A 22,918-nucleotide genomic window follows, 5' to 3' on the forward strand; every position below is an offset into this window, starting at 1 on the left:
ACATCTGTACAAAGAGAGGTTAAAAGTAAATAATTCAGGACTATTTAGAATGGGAAGACTCAAAGTGAATGGGGTTCACTGACAGAAGCAATGCTCATTTTCATTTTCTTACAATAGGAGAAGAGAGACAGTTCAATGACAGTGAAAGACAAAACCCTCAAAACTAGATGTAAAAGGAGAAGACAGCACCTTATTAACATAATGGTTTTTTCACCTTATATATCCGTTATACGCAGAGCAAAGTCACTTTCACAGGGAAATTCATCATTTGTAAGAAACACTGAAGAATCCACACCAAATATGCATCTGTGTGTGGGGAAGTGAACCAAATGTCTGTGCCCAAGCCATGACTGGATGTAGCTGGATGCTACAGAAGGACACCATGAGAATGTGAATGGGTCCGTGCAGGGATTATTAAATTAGGGTGGTTGCATTGAGTGCTTTGGGGACACATCTGGCATGTTTGCAGGGCCATCCACATGGGAATGTAAGCTAGATATGCTCGCTTTTCCTGAGTCTCCAGTCATCCATGGGGGCCATGGCCATGCCTTTTTGACATGACGTGCAGAAAGAATGTGTTGTGTCATGCTTTGGGGTAATGAACTGCCACCAGGGCTGGGAAAGATCTTCCTTGTAGCCTGGTTGTTTGATAATCAGCCCATTTGAATTAATCTTAATTGAAGATTCATAGCAGTCAATAGAAAAGATGACTGATAGACCCTCTGAACCTCAGCTGTGGCAGTCTTTCTATCATTGTGAGGCTTATTCTTTTCATGCTGCTTAGAAATCTATTGGTCTGTCTGGAGTACTACTTAAATGCTAATAACCATGTTTTCCAGGACAAAGCTTATAGACATGCAGTCTACTTCTATATGCTTGTTTTTCTGTCCTGTTTGAAAAGTGGAATGAACTTTTCTCATCTCCTTCTGAGTAAATTTTACCCTTGAAATCTAAAAGATTTGCTTGCAGTACACTTAAGTCATCTTGTCACTGTACTTCTCTACTGATGCTGTTTTACAGTATTCAGACCCTGGGCTATCAAATCAATAATGCTTAGAAATTGCCATGACTAAATCAATGATTCAGTTTATCTTTGCCAGATATTTTTCCAGTCCTCAAAGAGTTTTCCTTTCCTTTCTTCCCCTTTTTTTTCTTCCAGGATTGCAGTTTGGGGAAAGATGCAACCTTATCTCAGGTCTTGCTGCTGGTCCAAGATCTGTTTTTGAAACTGCCACAATGAAAAAATCATTAATTAACAAAACCGCATCTCTACTTGTTGCATATAATTTCTGTTTTGGAGTCTCATCTCAAAGTGCAAATACTGCTAATTTCTCTGATGCAGGAAAAAGGGGGTTTTTTAGTCTAAAAAACTGCATAGAAATTGTGTCTAAATCTCTGAAAAAGAATGGGATTTTAATAAGAGGTAAAGTAGATCATCAGAATTGTACTTGCAATTTTTTTCAAATTGAGTCCTTTTTTTTTCATTCTGCCAACAATGATTAAGGATTTTTATTCTTCCATATAGTACATATCCCCATTGATGTTCCTAAAACAATCAGTTGTTTTATTGTCCATGGAACCCATCTTTCCCTTTGTTTCCAAACATGAATCTCAGGTCATCTGCTTAGAATTCCTTAATCTATTTTCCATAAGAAACCATCTCCTTTTTGCTTTGTATAGCAATTACACAGATACAGGAGTCACCATGTACTCAGCCCTTTTTGCATTTCTTGTGGACTTGGGAAATTCTCATGTGAAGAGGAGGGCTGCCCCTGGGCAGAAGCAAGAACAGATAGGAGGAGGTCATGCCCTTAATTCTGCCTTTAGTACCTGCAGCTACAGGATTTTGGAACAACAATTTAAATGGTCAAACTCCCTCTACCCTGTAGCTTACTGTCTGTAGTTATGATTGATTTTATCACAAGAGAAAACAACCAATGGAAATTCCTTACAAATTATTTACTACTGTTTATATTAAAGGCAGCCCTTAAAGATTTACAGTTTATCCCTCAAATACTACCAGTCTTTTGGCACACAATAGTTCTGATAATTGATATGTTTCTCTTTTGTATTTTTATTAAATATTCTTCCAGAACCTTGGGGGAGGAGGGTGCAAGATGTCACAAAAGAGGTGTCTTGTTGTCATCCATCAGAGACATCTGGCACAGTCATTCTGCTGAGAATTGCCTTGAATGCATTGCAGTGCCCTGGATGGATGTGGCTGAATCAGAGCTCAGGAGGAAGCTGATGAGCAGAAAACAAGCTGCAGAAGCATATATTGCTGGGTCAGCCAGCAAGGGAAAAAAAAAAAATATACAAAAATAGTAATGGGATGCTTTCAGAGAAGACTCAGAAAACACTTCTTTGGAGTGGGCAAATTAACCTGTCTGAGATAAGAAATTGGTCTTTTAGTATCCTTTGAGGGGAGTGTGTATTAGAGTAGCTGGGTTGACCTGCCCCTGCAGCTTAGAACAGTACAGTGTTTCAGAAGGAAAGTATTTTCTTTTTCGTGTACTTTTAGTTATGGATACAGCATTCAGGATAAAATTTGGCATTCAGTGTGGAGCACCATGAAACAAATGCATCGTATGAGCTCTGAGAGTTATTTTTTTTCTCTCATGTAGCATTTACCGTATGTTTGGCTTGTTGGCAATTTAATCAGTCTGAATAATCTTGTTTTGTGACAAACCTCCTAAATCACAAAGGAATGATGCAGTTTGTATGGGTGGAATGTTCTCCACAGGGATATTTCAAGTTGAAGAATAAAAATGAGAATTAGACAATACAGAATTCATTGAAAGCCTGTTTTCCAGCTGCTCTAATTTCCCACAATTTAATTTGTGTGCCGTCAAAAGCAACTTGGAGGTTTCCAGCAAGATGATAGAACTATGGGCTAGGCTAAACAGAGAGTCTAAAATGTGCTTAATGCATTGCAGTCCCATGCTGTAAAAACATCTCCTAGGGCCAAATGCAGACAGCATAATATCCTAGTGAATTGGACCATTAAATAAAACTGTGAAGTCATAAAGCTGTAGCATTACCCTGAAATTAAAGCATTGTCACCTTTGAATTATGGAAATAATTTAACAAGCATTTAGGAAATCTGCTTTTCAGGGCTGCATTAAACTATTCCACATTATACAATAGAAGATGTGGCTGCAGTCTCCTAGTTGGTTTTGAATGACTTCCAGCTTGTGTTTAGTTTGAAATTTTACCAAGCTGAGAAAGTAATAAAAGAGTAGAATGGAGTAATAGAAGATAAAAATTAGCAGTAACCTATGCCTGGACAACAGCTTTTTAATTCCCATTGCAGATTCGTTAAGTACAAGGAGAGCTCATTAAATGGAGTAAACAGGAAAAAAAAGTGTAGTATGGACAGATGTAAAAACATAATGATAACTTCTTAGTATAAATACATGAGAAGAGAGCTTTTTCTGTGTAGTTTAATGGTTTCCAGGTATGGAAATGACTAGAAGGAGGTAGTGGCGCTCCGCTTGGTTTGCACCTGTGATTACAGTATCATTGCATAAAAATATAATGTAAACACAATAGAGCAAAGACTAAATAAAAATCTTTGCATTATGAAGCAGGAACAAGTGTTTGAAGCCCCATTTTCAAAAGCTGTGGGCATTACTGGTGTAGAGGTGTGCCTCTAAAGGCAAATGCCTAACCCAGAGCTCAGGTGCAGACAGCTGTTCACTGTTTGCTGGAGTGATCTGTGGGCACCTTCAGATGGCAGCTCCGTGTCTCACACAGGTCCTGAACCTGCCTGAAGTGCCAGATCACAGATCGTTGTCAGGAGGCTTCAGAGGACCTGCCAGTCAAGCAGGGAGGGTAGGATGCCTTGACCTCATCCTGAGGCAGGCAGTGATATTTTGGGAGCTACCCTAGCTAAACTTGTGCAAGTGAATTTGAGAAAATAGAATGATCTTTTTCTGATTGTTTCCAAGTTTGAGGTGGAGAAACTGGGATTTGAATAAACCCCAAGGGCTGATCTGAAAGGTGATGGTCTTCAGAAGAAATGTTGAGATTATTTTTCAGTGGTTTTGTGATCTATGGAAGCAGATGCAATGATCTTGCTGTTGTCTTCGAATGGTTCAAGAATTTACTGCCCTCTAGCTCTTAGTAACTTCTCTCTCGACCAGTGGAGATGCAGAAGGGAGCACTGTTGGCTCTTCTACTCTGTCCAAAGCAATCTAAAGTTTAAATAATTTTCAGTCTCACTTGCTGCATTTAAACAAAACGGTGTCCTTTTGAAAGAAGGAAGTTTCTTTTTTGAGTTTTTTTTTGTTTTTTTTTTTTTTTTTTTTTTTTTTTTTTTTTTTTTTTACTGTGATGTGAATGTAATCCTTTATTCTTGTAGCAGATTGTGTTTGACTTTGCATTTCCTTGCCCCTCTACACCTCGTGTGCTGCTTTCTAAAATGGAAGTACTTACTCTTTCCCTGGGAAGTGGGAAGAAGTGTGGAATAGATGGTGGAATAGATTTCTCTTCCTTTTCTTCCTCTCACCTAGTTGCCACCAGCTCTGTGTTGTGTTGAGCTGCCCTTCTGATCTGAGGTTTGCTTGCTGGTGGCTGTGACTTCCCTGTCACTAGATCAATGAGAAAGACACAGATCTTTTTTGAGAAGCTGAACTGATGGGCACCTTTCCTTCAAAGGTGAAGCACAGAGGGAAACTTTGAAGTGACCACTGTAGCATAGATCTCATCTGTAGAAGTATTAAGCCTAAAAGATTGGGTATGTGTAGATTAGGAAATCTCTGAAATGTAACTTCAAAATTGTTCTCTTGTGTGTAACTTTTTAAACTCCATTCTGATGTACTTGCTAAATCGCAATTACTTTGAATACAGAAAGAAACTTGATTTGTTTTTCCCTTCCCTTTGTAAACTAGAAGATGGAAAAGAGGTCAACTTATTTCTAAACGATCCTGTGGGGAAAAGCAGGGCTAGAATGTCAAAGTTCAGATCTCGGGACAGCTGTGTGCAGCTGCAATGATAACAAGACTGCTGAAAATTAATGAACAATCGTAGAGGAAGATAAGAGGAAGACCTGTCACATTGCCTGTCCAACACTCCTGTAAATGAGTGCTGGCTGCTTACAGTATATTTGCTGATACCTTGTCCAACCTCATTTCAAACATGTCAATTAATTATATTTCCAACACTTTTTCTGGGAAGACAGTTTTGTGCTATGCTATTTTTAATCAGCTTTTCCTAGTATTACTTCTTTGCTTCTAAAGTGCCAGCTCTTGATGCTTTTAACTTTTCAGGTACCCACATGGCACCTTTCTTGATATACAGCCTGGAAAGTACAGCAGTGTTAACCACTGTACAACTAGAGCACTAGGCTGCTCTACTTCCTGAGCAGCACTGTAGCCACTGTTTTGAGCATTGATTTTATTGCATTTTCTTAAAATTATGTTCAGAACTCTCAGTGGGGAGGTGTTTTTCACAGCCCACCTGGAATTTCAGCAACCAGTATATTCCATCATCTCCTGTTTTTTTGTCTCATGTTATCAGCAACTTGGTGTTTGTCTTTTTAGTCGTTATTTCAGTTAAGGCAGAAAGTTAAACTTCTGTCAGCTTTTGTGAGAGGAAAGTTAACTCACCCTCAGCTGCTTCTGAAAAATCCACTCTGTTCTTGTCAATATTGCCTTGAGAGAGCAAAAGAAAACAGGGGGACTGGCTGATAAGGAGCACTACTTTAAGACGTACAAGATGTCTGTTATGAAAACATTGAAGTGTATTGTGTTTGAAGCAATAAATGTGCAGGACTGTGCAGGGTATTGTGCTACAGTGTTTACTGTGATTACAACCACTGGGACAAGTATTACAAGCAATACATTTGCAGTATTTCTTATCATTTTAATCTGACTTTCCTGTACCACACATTGCAGCAATGTTTCTTTGAGCTCCAACTCCAAGGATCCACAAGCAGCTCCCCAGAGTCAGTAAGAACCACAGAATTGCAGACCTATGAGCAAACTTTTTGTCTGCCATCACAGAAATGATGACAGGGTTGTGAGTGAACGTGTGGTTTGCTGTGTGTAAACTGTCCTTACAGTTAATGCAAGTTAATTTCTCTGTCTCTTGCAGCCAGGTCTTGGAACAGACCTCTTCAGATAGTCCCCAGATGGTTGTTGTTACTTGCCTGTCATTTGAATGCCTCCCTAATGACAATCCATCAAATCATCTGTGTCTTTGCACACATAGTCCATTTAGATTTTTGTACACCTATTAGCATTCTGTTGAAGTAATCTGGGGCATATATGTAGCTCCATGAAAAATACTTTGACTGCAATGCATTGTAGTGTCCACAGAGCTATTGGGCTCGTCATGCCAGTGTATTGGGGAGTTACTGGGAAGCTCAGGCTCTGCAAGAACTCAGGCCAGGTAATGTGGTAAAACCATCTGAATCCTTAAATGCACAGCTTTTAAGATCAGCTTAGAAAAAATATGATTCATTGTTATCTAGAGTTTCCCTGATGAAGCATAAATAACAAAATGGAAATCTATTGCCTAGATCTTACTTCTTCCTCTGTAACTGTCTGCGTGTTTCTGCAAGTGAGATTGAAATCTCCTTCTCATCAAATGATTGAAAATTGCTGCCTTAAATTTTTGCCCTGTCAGTATCTTGTATCTTCCCTAGGCAAGCAGGGTCTTTGATAAAGAGGAAATTTGCTGGTTGTGACTTTTACTAATAGTGTATGTGGGCATGTGCAGGGCTCAGTCCTATGAATCCTCTTTGAAGAGTTTGTCTTTAACTCTGTGTCAGCTCAGCAAATTGGCTGTTCAGGTTGTCCTTTCTACCTTGCCCATTGCTATACCAGAACCAGCTGGGAAAAAGCCTCGCTGGAAACAAATTGCTTCTAAATGTGGTGTTCTCATTATGCCAGCCCCAGTGCTGATCGTGAGCTGGGTTGTAGGGTGCAGGTTGTGCTTAAGCCTAGATTCTCCTTTCTGTCACCTACACAATCCCTTGCTCTGCCAGTAAATGCAATGAACGAAAGGAAAATGGGCTCCCCAGCATGGGAAAGCATCAATATTTAGAGTTAACTACAGATGCCAAGTCATATGGCATTCTGTACCATCATCCAAGTAGGGCATCTCTCAACTTATATGCAGAAAAATCTGGGAATTGAGTGAAATGAGTGATGTGACTTCCAGCTGAGTGGTAAGAACATGCTCTCAGTTTAACTTTCTGGCAAGAGATTGTGCTTTCTGCTCATGGTGAGTTTGTGCAAGCCCATCAGCTGCAGTTCTCTGCTTCCATTTGTTGTTACAACAGCATGGGCTGTGCTTTGAGGCATAAGGTGGATGTTACCCCCATGAGCCATATTACTATGTGTTTTCTCTCAGGGACAAAGCCAGTTGAAAGGTATCGAATTTTATACAGATATCTGTTAATAGAAGAGGCTGAAGATCTCCTGTGCTTCCCAGGAAGTTTGTAGTGTCTGTCTTGCTCAGCAGGCAGTGTAGTGTTTGCTTGAGCTGGTTCAGGGAGAAATATCTTTGTGGCCCACACTGACCTTGAATGAATACAAACCTGTTGGTGCCCATCACAAAGTGCCCATTTTGGAGCCTGGGGCCCTGCTGATGGTCTGTCCACTGCAATAAAACGTTGCATTTCAGTTGTTTTTTTGTTCCCTACTTGCTGGAAGTGTTTTGCTGTTAATCTCCCACTCAATCGTTTTTCATTTAACAGAAGATAAGATCTGGACTGAAGTGCAGCACAACAGCACAGGACTGACCAGAGTGCAAGGAGCCGGTCCAGAGAAGCCCTACACAATGACCTTCAACTACAGCAGCAGTGCAGAGCAGCTGGAGGCCGTGATCAGCAGTGCTGAGTACTGCGAGCAGGAGGCAGCCTACCACTGCAGGAAGTCACGGCTCCTCAACACCCCGAGTAAGTGCCACATCCCAAATCTTTCCTTCCTAATTCCTATTTGTTGTACAGCAGGTAGAGGCCATGCTGCAGCTAAGGAAGAAAAAAAAAAAAAAAACAAAAAAAAAAACCCAACCCAAATTAATAGTAGCAATATGGAATAAAAAAAAAAAAAAAAAAAAAAAAAAAAACCCCAAACCAATAAAACCCCCCAAATCAATAGTAGCAATATGGAATGGAATGGAAAGCCTTTTATCATTTTGGATTCTACTGTGCAGTGCCTGTGCTCTGGTGCAAGAGGGTCTGAGCTCCACAGGAGAGTTTTCACTCTGAGTTCATACATGCCCAGACTCTGAAAACTTTTACAATTGAAAGTGCTACCTAGAAACCACAAAAAGTGTATTTAGCTGATGGCAAATAGATGTGTTCATTCATTTACAGATTTTACCTGTATATTAAAGATAAAAAGCATCCAGATTGCTGCAGACTCATAATGTTATGTAGGGCAGGGGTGTAACCTCTTGTGAGTCTCACAGCCCTGAATATGATGTTCAAAGTGCTTGGTAGTACAGCTCCTGGGGGAAAACTAACTTTCCCCTTGCAATAGAAGAAATACATTTTTCCCTGGTCTTAATGTAACAGAAAAAAGGAAGCAGAGGGTCTCATCAGTTTGTGTTTCTCTGCAGCACCAAATTCCCAGTGACTACTCAGGATGTCTGGCTTCCAGTCAACTCTGTCTTGATGTCAGGATTTTATGTTTGTTTATTTGGAGAGATGAATGACATTAAGGGCAGACTTCTGAATGACTTTAAAGTCTCCTCTGTTACTTGTAATGTCTGTATTGTCCTGGTGATTATTTGATTATTAGCAATTCTTAAATTTGCTTGTCGTTTAGAAGAAAGACCATGGAAAGCCTGAAGGAGAGTTTGCAGTAGGAGTTCCTATTGTTTTCAAACCATATTGCCTAATGAGATGTGTCAAAACCCTCCTGGTTCCAGCAAAGTTACTCTAATACTGAATTTTTATGGATCCAGTAATCTGATGCCTTACAGTCAGTTTATTTTTAAAAGCTGTGAATTATGTCTTTTGTTATCATCAGATTTACCAGCCAAAAATTGTTTGTATTGTTAATCATATTTTAAAGAATGAAATGTTAATATCAGCATCCAGGGTAGAGCACAAAGGGAAAACAAATTGTGGGCATAACTGCTCATAAAGAAGTGGAATTGATGTATTACAAGTACTTTCAGTGTTGCTGGCTTCTGTATCCCACAACACACTTGATATGGCTTAAAGATAAAACCCCACAGAGGCTATTTCCAAAATGTTGTTTCAAGGATGAATGCCACAATATTAAAGCGGGTCTGCATGTGTTTATTTTTGCACATGTCTGCGAGACACTTGGTCATGTGTCTGCAGGAATGTACACTATGAATGGGTTTTGAGATTCCTCTTGTATGTGGGAACTCTCTAAAGCTGAGGGCACTTCCTGAGAACAAAAAATTTAGGGAAAAAAGATAATCTTGTGTAAATTGACAATGTGTAAACTGTGCATTTTCAGGGCTGAAGCTATCAAACAACAGGCAGACTGGCTAAGAGGGCTCCTGACAGGCAGCTCATCCTCTGCTTGTCCTGGAGCAAAGCTGTGGCTGATTGCTCAAGGGAAGGGATGTGGTGATGGTGTCCAGCAGTCTGGCTTGTGCTCTCACAGCTGGTGCAGTGCCACTGTGGTCCTGACAAGAACTGCACAGCTCATTTAGTCTTTACTGCAGCACTAGCTGAGAATAAAAAAAAAATAAAATAAAATTGCAATCCAGTGCTGTGCATGTGGTAGATACCATCTTTTTTTCCCCTCTTTTTTCTTCCTTTAGTATGCTATTTAATTGCACTTTCAAATTTTCTTTTTTTTCATCCTGAGCTTTTTCAGTAGTCTAAGGATATGGCAAGATATGAAACATGCTCAAAAATAACATTTCAGTTCTTGAAATTACAAGATAAGGGTAATTTGTTCTTAACTGAGTATTAAGTATTTTTGTACAAAAGCATTATTTTCCCCAAGCTCTGTTAATTGATATTAATTTTGTAGTGAAATGCTGTTGTGTTACAGCGGAACTTGGAGATCAAGTAGTCCTGAACACTATAGGTGTCCTGAAGAGTTCTAGGACTTAAGGAATTTCCACTCCTAAACTTGAAGATGAGCTACAAGTGTGAGTGACCTCAGGGTGTTTTGCTGGACCTGCTGCAGAAGGCAAACACCTGTGTTGTTTTTGCCAGATTTGGGGCCAGAGCAACAGAACAAAGATCAAAACTCTTGGGTTTTGTTTCTTTGTTTGACCTAGGCTTCTGGATGCCTGAAGAGCTGTGTTCCCTCTGTGTTGTCAGGGTATCCTAATGTTTAATTGCTGTTAGTGTGCAACATTTCTGATCTGACTGCAGAATTCAATATGCAATGCCCATGCATTAATGACAATGCTGCATCTGTAGGCCAGCAGGAAATGTTACCTGACCTAATCCAATTTGCTGAATGTCTCCACACAGTATTGCCTCTGGACTGAGCCCAGTGGTGAATGCCTATGGAAGTGCATCTCCCAGAGGTACATCTAATCTTGACATATGAAAATTATGAAAATTTCTCTTCCTGCAAGAAATCAAATCCTTTGCTGAGCTTACTCTCATTCTGGGCTTTGCTCTTTTTTTCTTCTTTTTTTTTTCCCCACAAGGACATGGAACACATGATTAGGATATAACAGCTGGTAGCACCAGCACACCAAATCCTTGTCTTCAGGACCTAAATACTGTCATGTTTCACAGAGAAGCAATAAAAACATTTCCCTTTCCTTTTGCTTCATAGTGCAAAGATGTATGTTGTTACATAGCAATTTTGGCTTTCACAGCTTTGATGTGGGGCAAATGGGACAAGCAAGGCATTCTGGTCTGCCTCAAGAGAAGCCCAGGGAAGCTCCTGGCTTGCTTAAAATTCTTCCAGTTTATATCAAGGAATTTCTCTTTCTTCTTTTGCTGATCCCTCCTGCCCTAAAGACACAGGCACATCCTCAGCGGGTGTGACTGAGCGTGGTATCCCCCTTGAGTTTCTTGGATTTACATCTGCAATGTGTCAGACAGGCAATCTGGCAGTTGGCAGAGGAGTTTATTCATCTCCACCTCCTGCTGTCTGGAACAGCCTTATTGGTTCTCCCTGTCATACTACAGCTTAGCTGCAAGCGTGTCTTTGAAAGCAAAAATTAAATTTCCCTAAACTGTAGTTTTGTACATCTCTGCCATCAGACAGATTTGATGAGATTTGTGAACGCTGCAATAGATGTCTGTTCATCAAGGCATAGCTGGCTTTCTTAGGAAGGTGGCAAAGGAGACTTGTATGACCAGAAATCACAAATCTCCTGTGACTTTCCCAGGCCTGCTGGAGAATCAGTAACATAACCAAAGCAAATCTGATAGTGGGCATTAATTAGGAAAGTAATCCACACTCTTAGAGAAAGATTGCAGACTTACCCTTACAAGTAGAGGCCAAGTCAAGCAAGCAGGAGAGGAGCAGGGTGGGCAGGAAGGTTGGGCTTTTCTTTAAATGTGCTCCCTGTATTCTGAGAATATGAAAAGAAATGTAGTCCCCCAGGGCTTTGATTTCCTCTTCATGGAATATCTCTGGCAATACCTAAGGAAAAAGCACATGTACAAGGAAAGCCACATGTGTGCAGATGAATGTCTAATTAAGCTGTTAACATACAAGATGTTTGAAGGTATGAAAACATTAACTGAACAGCCCCCCAGCTCTTGTCTGAATTTGCTCAGTTTTCTAGAAGCAGTGGGTGGAATCAAATACTTGTCACTTGGGAAGCTTCCTCACATCCACCTTATCAAGGACTTAGCACAGTGATGGCTCTATCAGTGGCAGCAAAACTTGCTTTACAATACTTGGCTGACAGTCTGTCAAGTTCATAGCACATTTGTGTAGGCAGGGACTGAGAAAAGATCAGTACAAGAGCAAAATCAAAGAAATAGGAATGTCTGTAGGTGGTGGGGTTTTCCTGACTTCTTCCTTATTTTTTTCTTTCCAGTAGATTTCCTACACCCTGTCACCTTAAGCTTTGATTTCAAGCATTGATCCTAAACTACATCCATCCTAAACTACACACCTCTTCCCTGAACTTACGGTCTGTCAAGTCTCACTATTATATGACTTGCACCCAGGTTTCCACCTCCTCTCCTCCTCTTTGGTTCCCAGCTAGTCCCATATCTCAGTGCCAAGCTGCACCGGTTGTGTCCCACAGTCTGACCCCTTATGCCAGGCAGATGGTTGCCCTCACTGGTGAATTACTGCATTTGCATTTTGTAACTCTCTGTTGGAGGGAAAGATGTAGTTCTGCCTCACAGCAGGGAACACATCATAATTTCTTAGCTTAGACTTAATTCAGTTGCTGAGACAGGTCAACTTTTCTTTTTCTTTATCTATGCCCTGTATGTTGCTAGAGCTTTGTCTGTGCAGGCTCCCTCCTTAGCTGCAGGTGAGGCCAGTGATGTGAGAGCAAAAGGTGCTAAGAAATGTCCTGCAGGACCCTGCCTTCAGCAGTGGCTGCTGGAAGGATGCAGCTAAGGTGAGCACACAAGTTCATGTCTTTAGCACGTCCCTCAATATGTCCCCATCACCCACAGCTGCTCCGATAAGGGCATTAGTGTTTATGCTGTTGCCAATCCCTTTTAATATCCACTATGAATCTGTTGTAAAACTTGTCTAATCACTTTTTGAACTTCATTAGGCTGCCTGCCCTGCAGCCTCCTAGGAAAGCAAGTTCCAGGAGTTCCCCACTTGCTCTTTTACAGAACTACATTTTTTTAATGTGTTTTTAACTACTGCGTTTCTCAGTGCGCTGAGTTCTTGTATTACAGGATGCAGTGGAACACAGTTTTGTGCCCACCCAGAGCTTTTATAGTGCTTTTAGTTACTCATCTAGGACTTTCACTAACACTAGTATTTTTCACCTGAAGTGATAGATATGGTTTGCACCAAGAGGTAAGTTGAGATATGGTTTGCACCAAGATTTCACCACTTTAGAGTAAATCTTTTTAAAGAAAGGAGTCTGAAGTCTGGGTTCTGTTGGAGTATTTTACATAGATGTATCAGGAGGTGATATAAAATGACCTATAACAAGTAGTCATTTACCAATGGGGTTTTACTCACTAGTATTTTATGCCTTTTAAATATAATTTCCAGTTTATCATTCCAGTACTTTCAATTGTTAATGCATTACCAGGGGACAATTTGTTCTTGTACAAAATAACTTTAAATTGTTATTGCATTACCAGAAGACTATTTTTCATTGCACAAAGTAACATAGAACAGGGCAGTCTGCCCTCAAAAAGTGGCTTGTGTTGAAGGAGTGGTGGATAGGTGCCAGGTGTGGATTGTGTGCTGCAATTATTCTTGGGTAAATAGGATCCCTTTTTTGAGAATGATTGACTTTCCATCTGTGTTTCCATCACCATACTTTGTCTCTCCCCCCCAAAGTGGCAGTGACAGCTTCTCACAAGCACAATTTTAGACAACTTGTGCTATATTTGGAGACTCTAGAACTGAGTTCACCATAGTAATGCAATGCAACCCCCTTTATTTGTAGGGAGAGATTGAGGCCATTTTTAAAGATGCTATGTTGGTTTTTGTGTGCAGCTGATTAAAAGGCAGGGGGTCTAAGCAGAATACAAAACCTGTGGCATTGCAGAGGTAACTTGGCATGGAGCCTGCACACACTACCTGTGGGTAGTGGAAATGTCATTATCCCAGTTTCTGACCCTTTACTCCCCTTTCCCTCTACCATCCCCTGTGGCTGGCAGGGAGGTACAGTGTGCTGTCACTGCCAAGCAAGGAATGGCAGCTACTTGCTGCTATTTCTTCTCATCCAGTCTTGTTGTGTTTCTCTGAGACTGAAATGAAGCCAAGGGGCTAAGTGATGGGAAAAACATGGGAATAAATCCTTGCTCAACCATACACTGGACAGCTTCTAACACAGTGGAAAGAAAGCATCTTCCCTCCATGAAACCCACTGCAGGAGAGGGCAGGCTTCTAATGCTGCCTGACATAATTCTGCAGTGACACCAGAAGGGCAGGAGTCTCCTGGGATGGCTCCAGTGAACACTGGAGCACCATTATCTGTATTTGCTTTAGACACAATGTGTCAGGTGAATTTAAAAAAAACACTTCTTCAAGTGAGGACTCATGGACTAGTGAGGAGAGAGCTTCTGTGGTTAACTCCTGTTTGCTTCTATTGAATATATCCTTCATATTTCTGCTCTCACTGAATACTTCTGTTGCTTTTTTGTTGTGTGTTTGTTTCAGGTTTTTTCCCTTCCTTGAATGAATTTGTTTTTGTAAGTCTGAGGAGCAATTTTGGAATTATAATTTTATTTTATTTTATCAAATTTCATTTCATTTGAGACCTTTTACAGTTTACATAAAAACATATTTGCACTCCAAACCAAATAGATCTACTGTCATTTACTGACGTGGAAATTTTCTTTTCCAGTATACAGGAATCTTGACCAGGGGTATTAATGAAGGTAAATAGGACATGTAAATGAAATGTAAATTTAGACAACAGATTTTGAGCCTGAATTCTGGAATTAATTGCATACACTATTATTGGTGGTTCTATGAGGAAGTCAGTGGTGTGAACTGATGCTGCAAGATGCTTACTTGACCTCTACAATCTGTTGGTTTGGGACTTTTGATCCCAAAGAACTTCTGGTTTTGTTCAACTAGTGAAACCTGTGGGATTTTTTAAGTGATCATGGCTCAGTAATGCTGAAACGTTGAGTTCAGGGAATTCTGCAGTCCAAGTAAGTTTGGAAATGGATAGTTTTATGAGGAACACACGTGTGCCAGAACCAAACACATCGTAATGATCCCTCTAGCTTGAGAGACCCAGTTGTATAAACTATTCTTACATACAGTTTGAAGAAGGGAAGAAGAGCAGAATTCTTTCAAGCCATTTCAGCCAACATTCCCTTAATCATGAGCAGTAGTAGTCTCTCTCTAGTATTTTTTTTTTTAATTTGCAAGACTCAGCATATTGTTAACAAGAAATAAATAATGGTGATTAGAAACAAACAGCTAATCCATGGTTTGTTATATTAGTGGATCATTAGCTATGACAGCAACCTGTCCTCCATTCCAGGAAGAAAGCAGGACTGCTGCCTGAGCAGAAAAGTGTGTCTTCTCCCTCATTAGAGCCACAGCAGGGAGTGTGTTCTCATCACACTTCCATTTGTCTGCTTCTTTTGGCTGTCCTACTTTAAACACCTTGGGCTCCATTAGGCTCAGAATGTCTTACTGACATTAAACTAATTTGTCTGTCAAATTTGGGCCAGTGCAGAGAGTGATGTTTTCTGATTTTGCAAAGCAGAAGATGTAAATTACAGCAGTCAAAGAGTTCTCATCTAATCTCTTCCAGCAAGATGCCACATGAGTAGCAATAGTAAATGGAAATAGTAATTTTCATTGGTATTTATGTTATTTTGGAGACTAAAAAAAATATTTGTGGCTGTAATTTCTCAGTTTTATGCATGTTTTGGGTTCATGTGACTCCTGTTTTAGACCTGGGGAAGAAAGTAGGTGCATAGCAAGGCACTTGCAGAAAATCAGATGGGATGGAACCCCTGTGCTTAGATTTTGTTGGAATTGGTTTGACCTGTCCGGGAAAACAGAGGTATTAGGAGGCTATACATGAAAAGATCAATAGCATAACTTAATCATATAGGTAATTAGGAGAAAAGAAAATGCAACTCTATGGTAAAAAAAAAGAAAGGTTTTTACTCTGAATAATAAGGTTACTGCTCAGATTCACTGCTTGTAAATCTGAAGTCCAGGAATTTTATCCCCTTTGCAGTTGGAAGGTAGCCTGTCAAAAATTTATTTTCATGTTTGAAAGAGTGAATGCAGAGACAGGAGAAAAGAGTCTATGAGAGTCAGCTGAAGGTGGCATTTTGACATTACTTGGTGTTCAAACAACAAGGGAACAAAAATCTTCCCTAAGCAAAGCAGTAAACCAAATACTATTACATGAGCTATCTGGTGTTAAAAGGGGCATAAAAGTAGCTCTTCTAAGTGTCTCTTACTTAAAAAGAACTCCCCAAAATGTAGAGGATAAGCAAGCATACTTTGAGAAAATTTGCAAAGCATACTTTTGAGAAAATTTCCCAAAGCATTCTTTGGGGGAAAAGTTGTGTACTTCTTCCACTCACAAGAAGCACCTAAAAGCAATTTAGAATTGTTTACATCCTCCCAACCTGGACTGATCTGGAGAAGAGTAGGTCTGACTGAGACTTGACGAGTAGCTGGAAAGATGTGATAACCTGAAAGAAAATAACCCCTTTAAAACCTTCTTTAGAGAAGCTTTTTCATTATCTGCTTGGCCCAAAATATTGAGAACAAAAATGAAAAAGCTTTTGAGCCTGAATCTTTTCCAAGTCCTTTTGACAAGAGAAAGACTCAGACTGGTTTAGCCAAGGCATGTATTCCCATTTGATCTGTGTAGGACACAAAACAGCATCAAGAGCCTTCTTTCTTTACTCTCAAGAGCAGAATTCAGAAGCCCCAGAAGTGTTTTGGTTTTGTTTTCTTTTTTTTTTTAACATTAGCATTTAGAAAGGTTAGCCAATTAATCTATGCAGTTCTCCTCTAAAGGTATCTTTCTTGCTTAGCAGAGAAGAAAATTGAGCTGAACATCAGGCTGCAACTGACACCAATTTTGCCTGAAACTGGAATGGGCCATTAGATTGATTTAAATGTACCCCTCTAAAACCAATGGCCAAGTTCTTGTAGCCACAAAAAAGAGCCATACAAGTGTTTCCTCTCAGCTGAACACCTTTGATGTCTTTCACTCCAAGTGTGAGCTTTCTGTAGGTACCTCTTGTGCCTTGCCCTTGTGGTACTAGTGGAAGGACATGTCATTCCTTAGAGACACATTTGCTTTTGTGTCACCACAGTTATGGTGATTTAGCAGGAAGATGTGATCCCATGACTTTATATGGACCTACCAAACTGCAAAGAAGGTAATGGTATATTCAGGTGGGGTTTCATGGGATTTTTGTTGTATTCAGCCAGTAAGGGGAGAAAGCTGTGATTTCACACTGTAACTGGTGGAGTAATAAATGTTGCTATTTCCCCTTTGGTTTTGTGGTTTAGTGTTGAGTTTCTATATGGATTTTTTTATATACACAGAGGAATGAAAATACATTGCAACCTTCATTTAGGCTAAGTACTAGGAGGATCTTTCCTAGCAGTGATGCCTGTTTTCTGCTTAGGCAGTACATGGAACCTGTAGGAATGTATTTCTCAATCAAATGTTCTTGAAATTGGCCAGTGGGTTGCTGAGTTACACGAGCAATAGACACAGGTGTGCACAAAAATTCATGAAGACTGTTTCAATATGTCTCATTTCTCTAGAAAATCAGGTTGTGATTTATATCTAAAGCCTGCTAGAATCAATAGAGACTCATTCCATGGGTCCTAGTGCTAAAAGGAAATCTTACTTCAGGCTAAAATGAGATACAAATGTACGTATTTTCTCACCATGCCAGATTCACAAGTGTCTGTCTCCTTCCAGGACAGTAACAAAAGCTCAAACCAAACATTCTTCCTGGACTCAATTGAACTTCATCACTACCCACTGTTCTTTTGTAGATCTTTTGACCATTACTGTTGTGCTAGATTCAGTCCTTGTCTTTGTGTGCTGACTTTTTGTTTATCGAGGATAAACAATCAAAATCTTCCATAGTTCCATCAAAATCAAAATCTTCCATAGTTCCATCAAAATCTTCCATTTCCCCAAAAAGTTTAAAGTGACATGTCTAATTTATAACATGTAGTGATTTCAGTGTATTAACATTAATAGCACATGAAAAGTGCTCCCAGTATAGACTGCAATCAGTTTTGTTCAGGCTGTCTCATTCAATGTGATTAAAATGTTCATAGTAACATTTGTTGGTGGGAAGGAAAAGATAACAGAAAAGATATCCTGGCTGTTCTTTTTCTCAATTCTGTGTTACTGAACCTAGTTCAGGTCTGACAGGTTTGTTTTACTGACAACTCCAAGCCTATGATGTTTTAAAAAAAGACCAGAGATCTGAAAAATGGTTCTGAGAAAAGAATAACATCCATCTCATGATATGTTTAAATACTAACTTTTCCTTCATCTGATGATTCAAATGGTCAGTAGAGTCCATAAAGTTATGTATTCATAGAGTTCTCTCTTTTTGGGAAAGTATATGTTTTTATATTTATGTAGATATGTGTAAATCTTCTATTCCTCCTTTTAGGAGGAAAAACAGTGGAATTTGGCTGTAATTAATTTTTTGGGCCGCATGGATGTTGTCAGGCCTGGTACAAGAGAAGGTAGTGCTGGTTACTCTTTTCTCCTTTGAGGTAAATGCTTTCTGTACATCAGCACTTGTTTGCCTCTCATTTGTCATTGTGATTTCAAAGTCTCAGATTTTATCTGCATGAAACCATATGAAATTTAAACAAAGACTAACACTTAGGGGTGTGGCAGAAGTTTAGGGGCTGTTTCTCAGAGAGAAATCTGCATGACTGAATGGTAAGGTATCAGCAGAGGATGGGATTCTAGGACAAGTTATCTTCTGAAGTGGGCTCTACTTTGGCTTTTTCTCTGGCAGTGCAAAGTCAGTTTGATCCATTTGTTTTGCAGCTCTAATATCTGCTGTCAGACTGGGAAAGGTTCTCCTGCAATGAGTATTTTTTTATATCCTGCTTTTGGGTCCTGTTTCCCAGAGCCTCCATGTTCAAAGCAGTGGCAGCTTTCTAGGTCACTTCCTTCCCAGTGCATACTTATGTTCTGAATTCATGAAGAGATTTTTTTGTGTTGCATTTTGTTTACTACCTCTGTGAGACATTCTAGGGCCACTAGTCAATCTGCAGGACATTAGAAGTACCTACTTAATAGAGGCAGAATTTTACTGAGTGAATAATTACATCCTGTTAGTGCTGAAGTAATCACCTTACATGCAAGCAATGCCTCCAGAGGGAGATATGTCCTTTCCAAAATGCCACCCTGGACAGTTCATTTTATGTCCATGCAAAGCTGCAGAATCTGTCTGACCATATTGCACTACAGGTTGTCATGTTTTCAGAGGATGAAATTTATGTTCCACGAAATATGCCATTGCCAAAATTAATAGGTAAATGAACAAAGTGAAACAGACCATTAGAACAATTGTAATATCACAGTTGCTGGGTTGTGGCACAAAAGCAGAATCTAATGGGTAAACATAACCATATTATAGCGACAGGAGCCATCAATGTGCACAACTGTGGTTACACAATGGAAGGCACTCGACCGATGTGAAATATGATCTAGCAGTCAGGTCAGTTGCAGGTAATCTTGCTTGGAACAACACTTCCCTTGGCTGGTGTGTTTTAGCTGATGAAAAATTATGAATATCACCTATTTCACTGCTGTTCTACTGGAATTTTGATTTCACTTTGATAATTTTCATAATTCTTTTATTTTTTTTTCATATCATTCTGGACAATGATACTGAGATTTTTGTCTTTGCAGAAATTTTCCAAGGCATGAACAGATTGTTCCTGAATGTTCATGCAAATAGGAGTTCAGCCAATGACCTTCAGAGTAAATGTTCACTCTAACCGTGAAATCTTTGATGCCCTTGCTTTTATTTCTGCTCCAAAGCAATGCTTCGTAATTTTAAGTGAACACTCAATATCTAATCAGGATAAACAATTCAGAGACTGAACTGTGTTTATATAACATGATTAAAAAGCTTTGAATAGCTAACAGAATCATAACATTCTATTAATGGGCAGCTTGAGAGAAGCTACAGTAACGAATGATTCAACTGAAAAATTACAAAGCTCAAATATATGCAGGATCAGATCCATTGGATTCAGTATATTTGTACTGATTTAGGCAAATAAGGTGGTGGATTAACTCCTTATTTTTTACATCTTTAATTAAATTCCATTTTAGTACAAAACAAACTAAAAAACACAGAAACATTTTAAACATTCAGATATTTAGAGGAGCTAACAAAGTAGAGAAGGGGTGGAGAGGCATCTTTAAGCCTGGTTACTGGAGTGGTGCAATATAAATTAGAATACCTCTCAATAGATTATCTCTGGCCATTTGCTGGAGCCTGAAGTGGGATTGATGCAGGAGCTCCTTCAGATCACTGTGCCACTCAAGAGTTTACTCATGCAGGAGGACTTTGTCAGTGACTGACTAAAACAGATTCAGAGCTGCTTTATTCTGCTAAAGTGGCTCAAAGTAGTTGGAGCACAGGAGAGAGCTGGGTGCTCAACTGTTTAGCTTTCTCTCTCAGAGATTTCACTCCATACATATGCAAAAAAAAAAAATTTGGTCTTCACTGAGCAAGATCTTTCAAGGAAATATGTAGCAGGGAACTGGGTCCTAATAATGGTCTGGTACAGAGAAGGTTGAAATGGTTCAGAGCCAGACTGAGCCACAGCCAGCATTGCTAATTGCTTCCTCCCATGGCAGACCAACCAGGGGTTTCTTTACACAGCAAAATAAAACTATGCAAGTGTTAGATATGTGTCATACATGTAATTTAGCATATGTTTCATCAGCACATAAGTGTTTTCACTGAACAGTGTGCGAACTTACATAACCCCTGCCACCTGGTGCATTACTTGTACTTGCATTTTGACCTTACACTAGTTCTTACTGAATAGATACCCTTTGCTGCTTTCACCCATGGAAAACACAAAGCCAGCTGAGGTTTAAAATGCACAAGTAAATCTTGAAATTAGAGTCCTCAAAGTCCTTCTTCCATTTATCAAGAGAATGCTGTCTTACTGTTACACCATGCTACTTAAATGTGAGATATTGCTATGATGAGTGTAACCTATGACAAAAAAAGTGAAAACTTGAATACGCTAAATGCAGAATTAGGTGACTAGTTGAGTGGTAATATATTGCCTAACCTAATGAAAAGACATTACCTTTGAATAATGGACCACATCGTAGATTAAATTATCCCAAGGCAAGGTAGTAGGTGCTTCATGCAGACAAGGTCAATTACCTTATCCGGAAGAGCCTGTTTGAAGTGTATTATGAATAATTCACAGACATAGAAATTAGCTTTGAAAAAGTGTCCCAGCTATAATGTGGTGAAAGCATTCAATTTCTTTTTTTAATGTATTTAAGATAACACCCAAAGGACAATTATGGCTGCTTAAGTGTAAGACTACTTAAATGACAAGGAATGACAATTGTGTGGTCAAATTCACATTAATGCATTATGCAAAGGGAGGCCTCTCCACCATGGTGTGATTCTGTCAGGATACAAGTAACAGATTTCAAACCTCATACTGTATTTTTAAGTGCTGAATGAAATTTGATCAAAGACAGATTAATTTATTAACCTTTCTCAGTGGAGAAGACACAGTTGTTGATGTACTAGCTTTGTTTACTCTTGCTGTTCAGGCCTTTTAGTTCTTTGACTTTCTGATATGGAAACGAAGGTTCAGAGTGATTAAATCACTTGTGTGATTTTGGAGAGTCTGACAAATGCAAGGGTAAAACCAGAACATTTTATTTTCTATCATTAATCAGAAGACCAGTCTTCTGCTATAAGCACTAAATTAGGCTGTTTCCAAGTCAGTATTGTTCCAATCTAGAACTATTTAGCATTAGAGTTAAAATGATGGCAGTAGCCATGGTAGCAGAATGCATACTCACTTGACATATGGTGACCTTAGGTGTGAATTAGAAATGCAATAAACCTCTAAGTCTGGGGATTAACATGCCCTCTCAGCATATTTTGATTCCACAGGCAAAACAATAACCTTAGCTTTCTCTCTTTGACTTTGCAATAAGTGGTAACGGCCAGGGGAAATCCCTCAGGGGCTGCAGTTTTCTAAGATGCCTGGCAAGAAGATGGCTAATTTATCAGGTATGTATTTAAGTGCTGAAATGTAATAGTGACATTTCATGGCCTCTGAGTTTACCAGCTTTATTTGCTTGAAAGGAAGAGTTCAGCAGAATTTTAGAGGGTGCTGTGGAATCGTGTATCTAATGAGGCGTACAGCCTTCCCAGTCCTGTTTCCATTCACCTCAATGTCAAGAATCCCATTTGGCTCAGCAGGAGCAGGTCTGGGATCCTGGAACTTTCAAAGGATGGTTTGAATAAATAGAGATAAAAATTTGACACGGAGTCCAATTATAAAACAAGCTGTTAAAATTTGTGATGAAGTAGGAAACCACCACAAAGATATAGGAATGGAAATTTCCATTAAAGCAAACATACTGAAAGATGTTGGTTTTTTGCATGTAGTTAGATTTTTTATGTTCTCCATCATCCATCTTTTCAAGGATTAATTCTTTAAAAAAGCTCAAGAATTTCCTCCCACTTCACACAGTCCTTGGCTTTCACCCCCATGTTTTCTGTGAGGACTTGATAAAGACTAATCTGAGTCTAAGAGAGTTGCAAGCTGATGTTCGTATTTGCATGCAGGAATGTGAACAGATGTTTACATAGTAGTGTTAAGTAGAACAGCTGTTTGGGCGTCATTTATGTATTCCATTTAAAAGCAAAGCTTTATGGTTACAATTTTTACTCACAATGCGGAAGAGAAAAGAAATCTAAATTCAGACAAATACATTTCTTCCTGTGCTAGGGGTGGCTTCCTTTAAACTCATCAGTTTTCTGTATCTCTGAATTTACAGCATCATACAGATACCTCTCACCTAAACCTCTAGGCAAATGCACCTTACCTTGGCCAGTTGCCTGTGGGTGGAAGAAAATATACGGCACAACATCAACATTGCTAAATGCTATTTGACTGAGGGAAGAAAAATAGCACTGAGATTAGGGGAGGGAAGCTGTCCCTTTTCTTTGCAGGAGATGGCTTATTGCTGATTGTTTCTGCAGTCTGTTTGTAATGAAGTGTGCAAATATTACCCTGATGCACAGGGTAATATTTGCCTTTGCATTTGCTCTGCTCTTCAGATGGGTGAAAATCAT

The 22,918-nt window shown here is 39.5% G+C and overlaps 1 protein-coding gene across 1 annotated transcript in view; it reads left to right on the forward strand.

The window, feature by feature from the left end:
• Positions 1 to 22,918, forward strand: part of CNTNAP5 (contactin associated protein family member 5) — a 258,798-nt gene that overhangs the window by 172,344 nt on the left and 63,536 nt on the right. Inside the window, exon 13 of the mRNA XM_041473346.1 lies at positions 7,706 to 7,906. Within this exon, the coding sequence (XP_041329280.1) occupies positions 7,706 to 7,906 (201 nt within the window). The remainder of the gene's footprint in view (positions 1 to 7,705; positions 7,907 to 22,918) is intronic.

The sequence above is a fragment of the Pyrgilauda ruficollis genome, unplaced genomic scaffold (genome assembly GCF_017590135.1).
Source record: "Pyrgilauda ruficollis isolate IOZ18807 unplaced genomic scaffold, ASM1759013v1 scaffold3, whole genome shotgun sequence".
In the NCBI taxonomy this organism is placed as follows: Eukaryota; Metazoa; Chordata; class Aves; order Passeriformes; family Passeridae; genus Pyrgilauda; species Pyrgilauda ruficollis.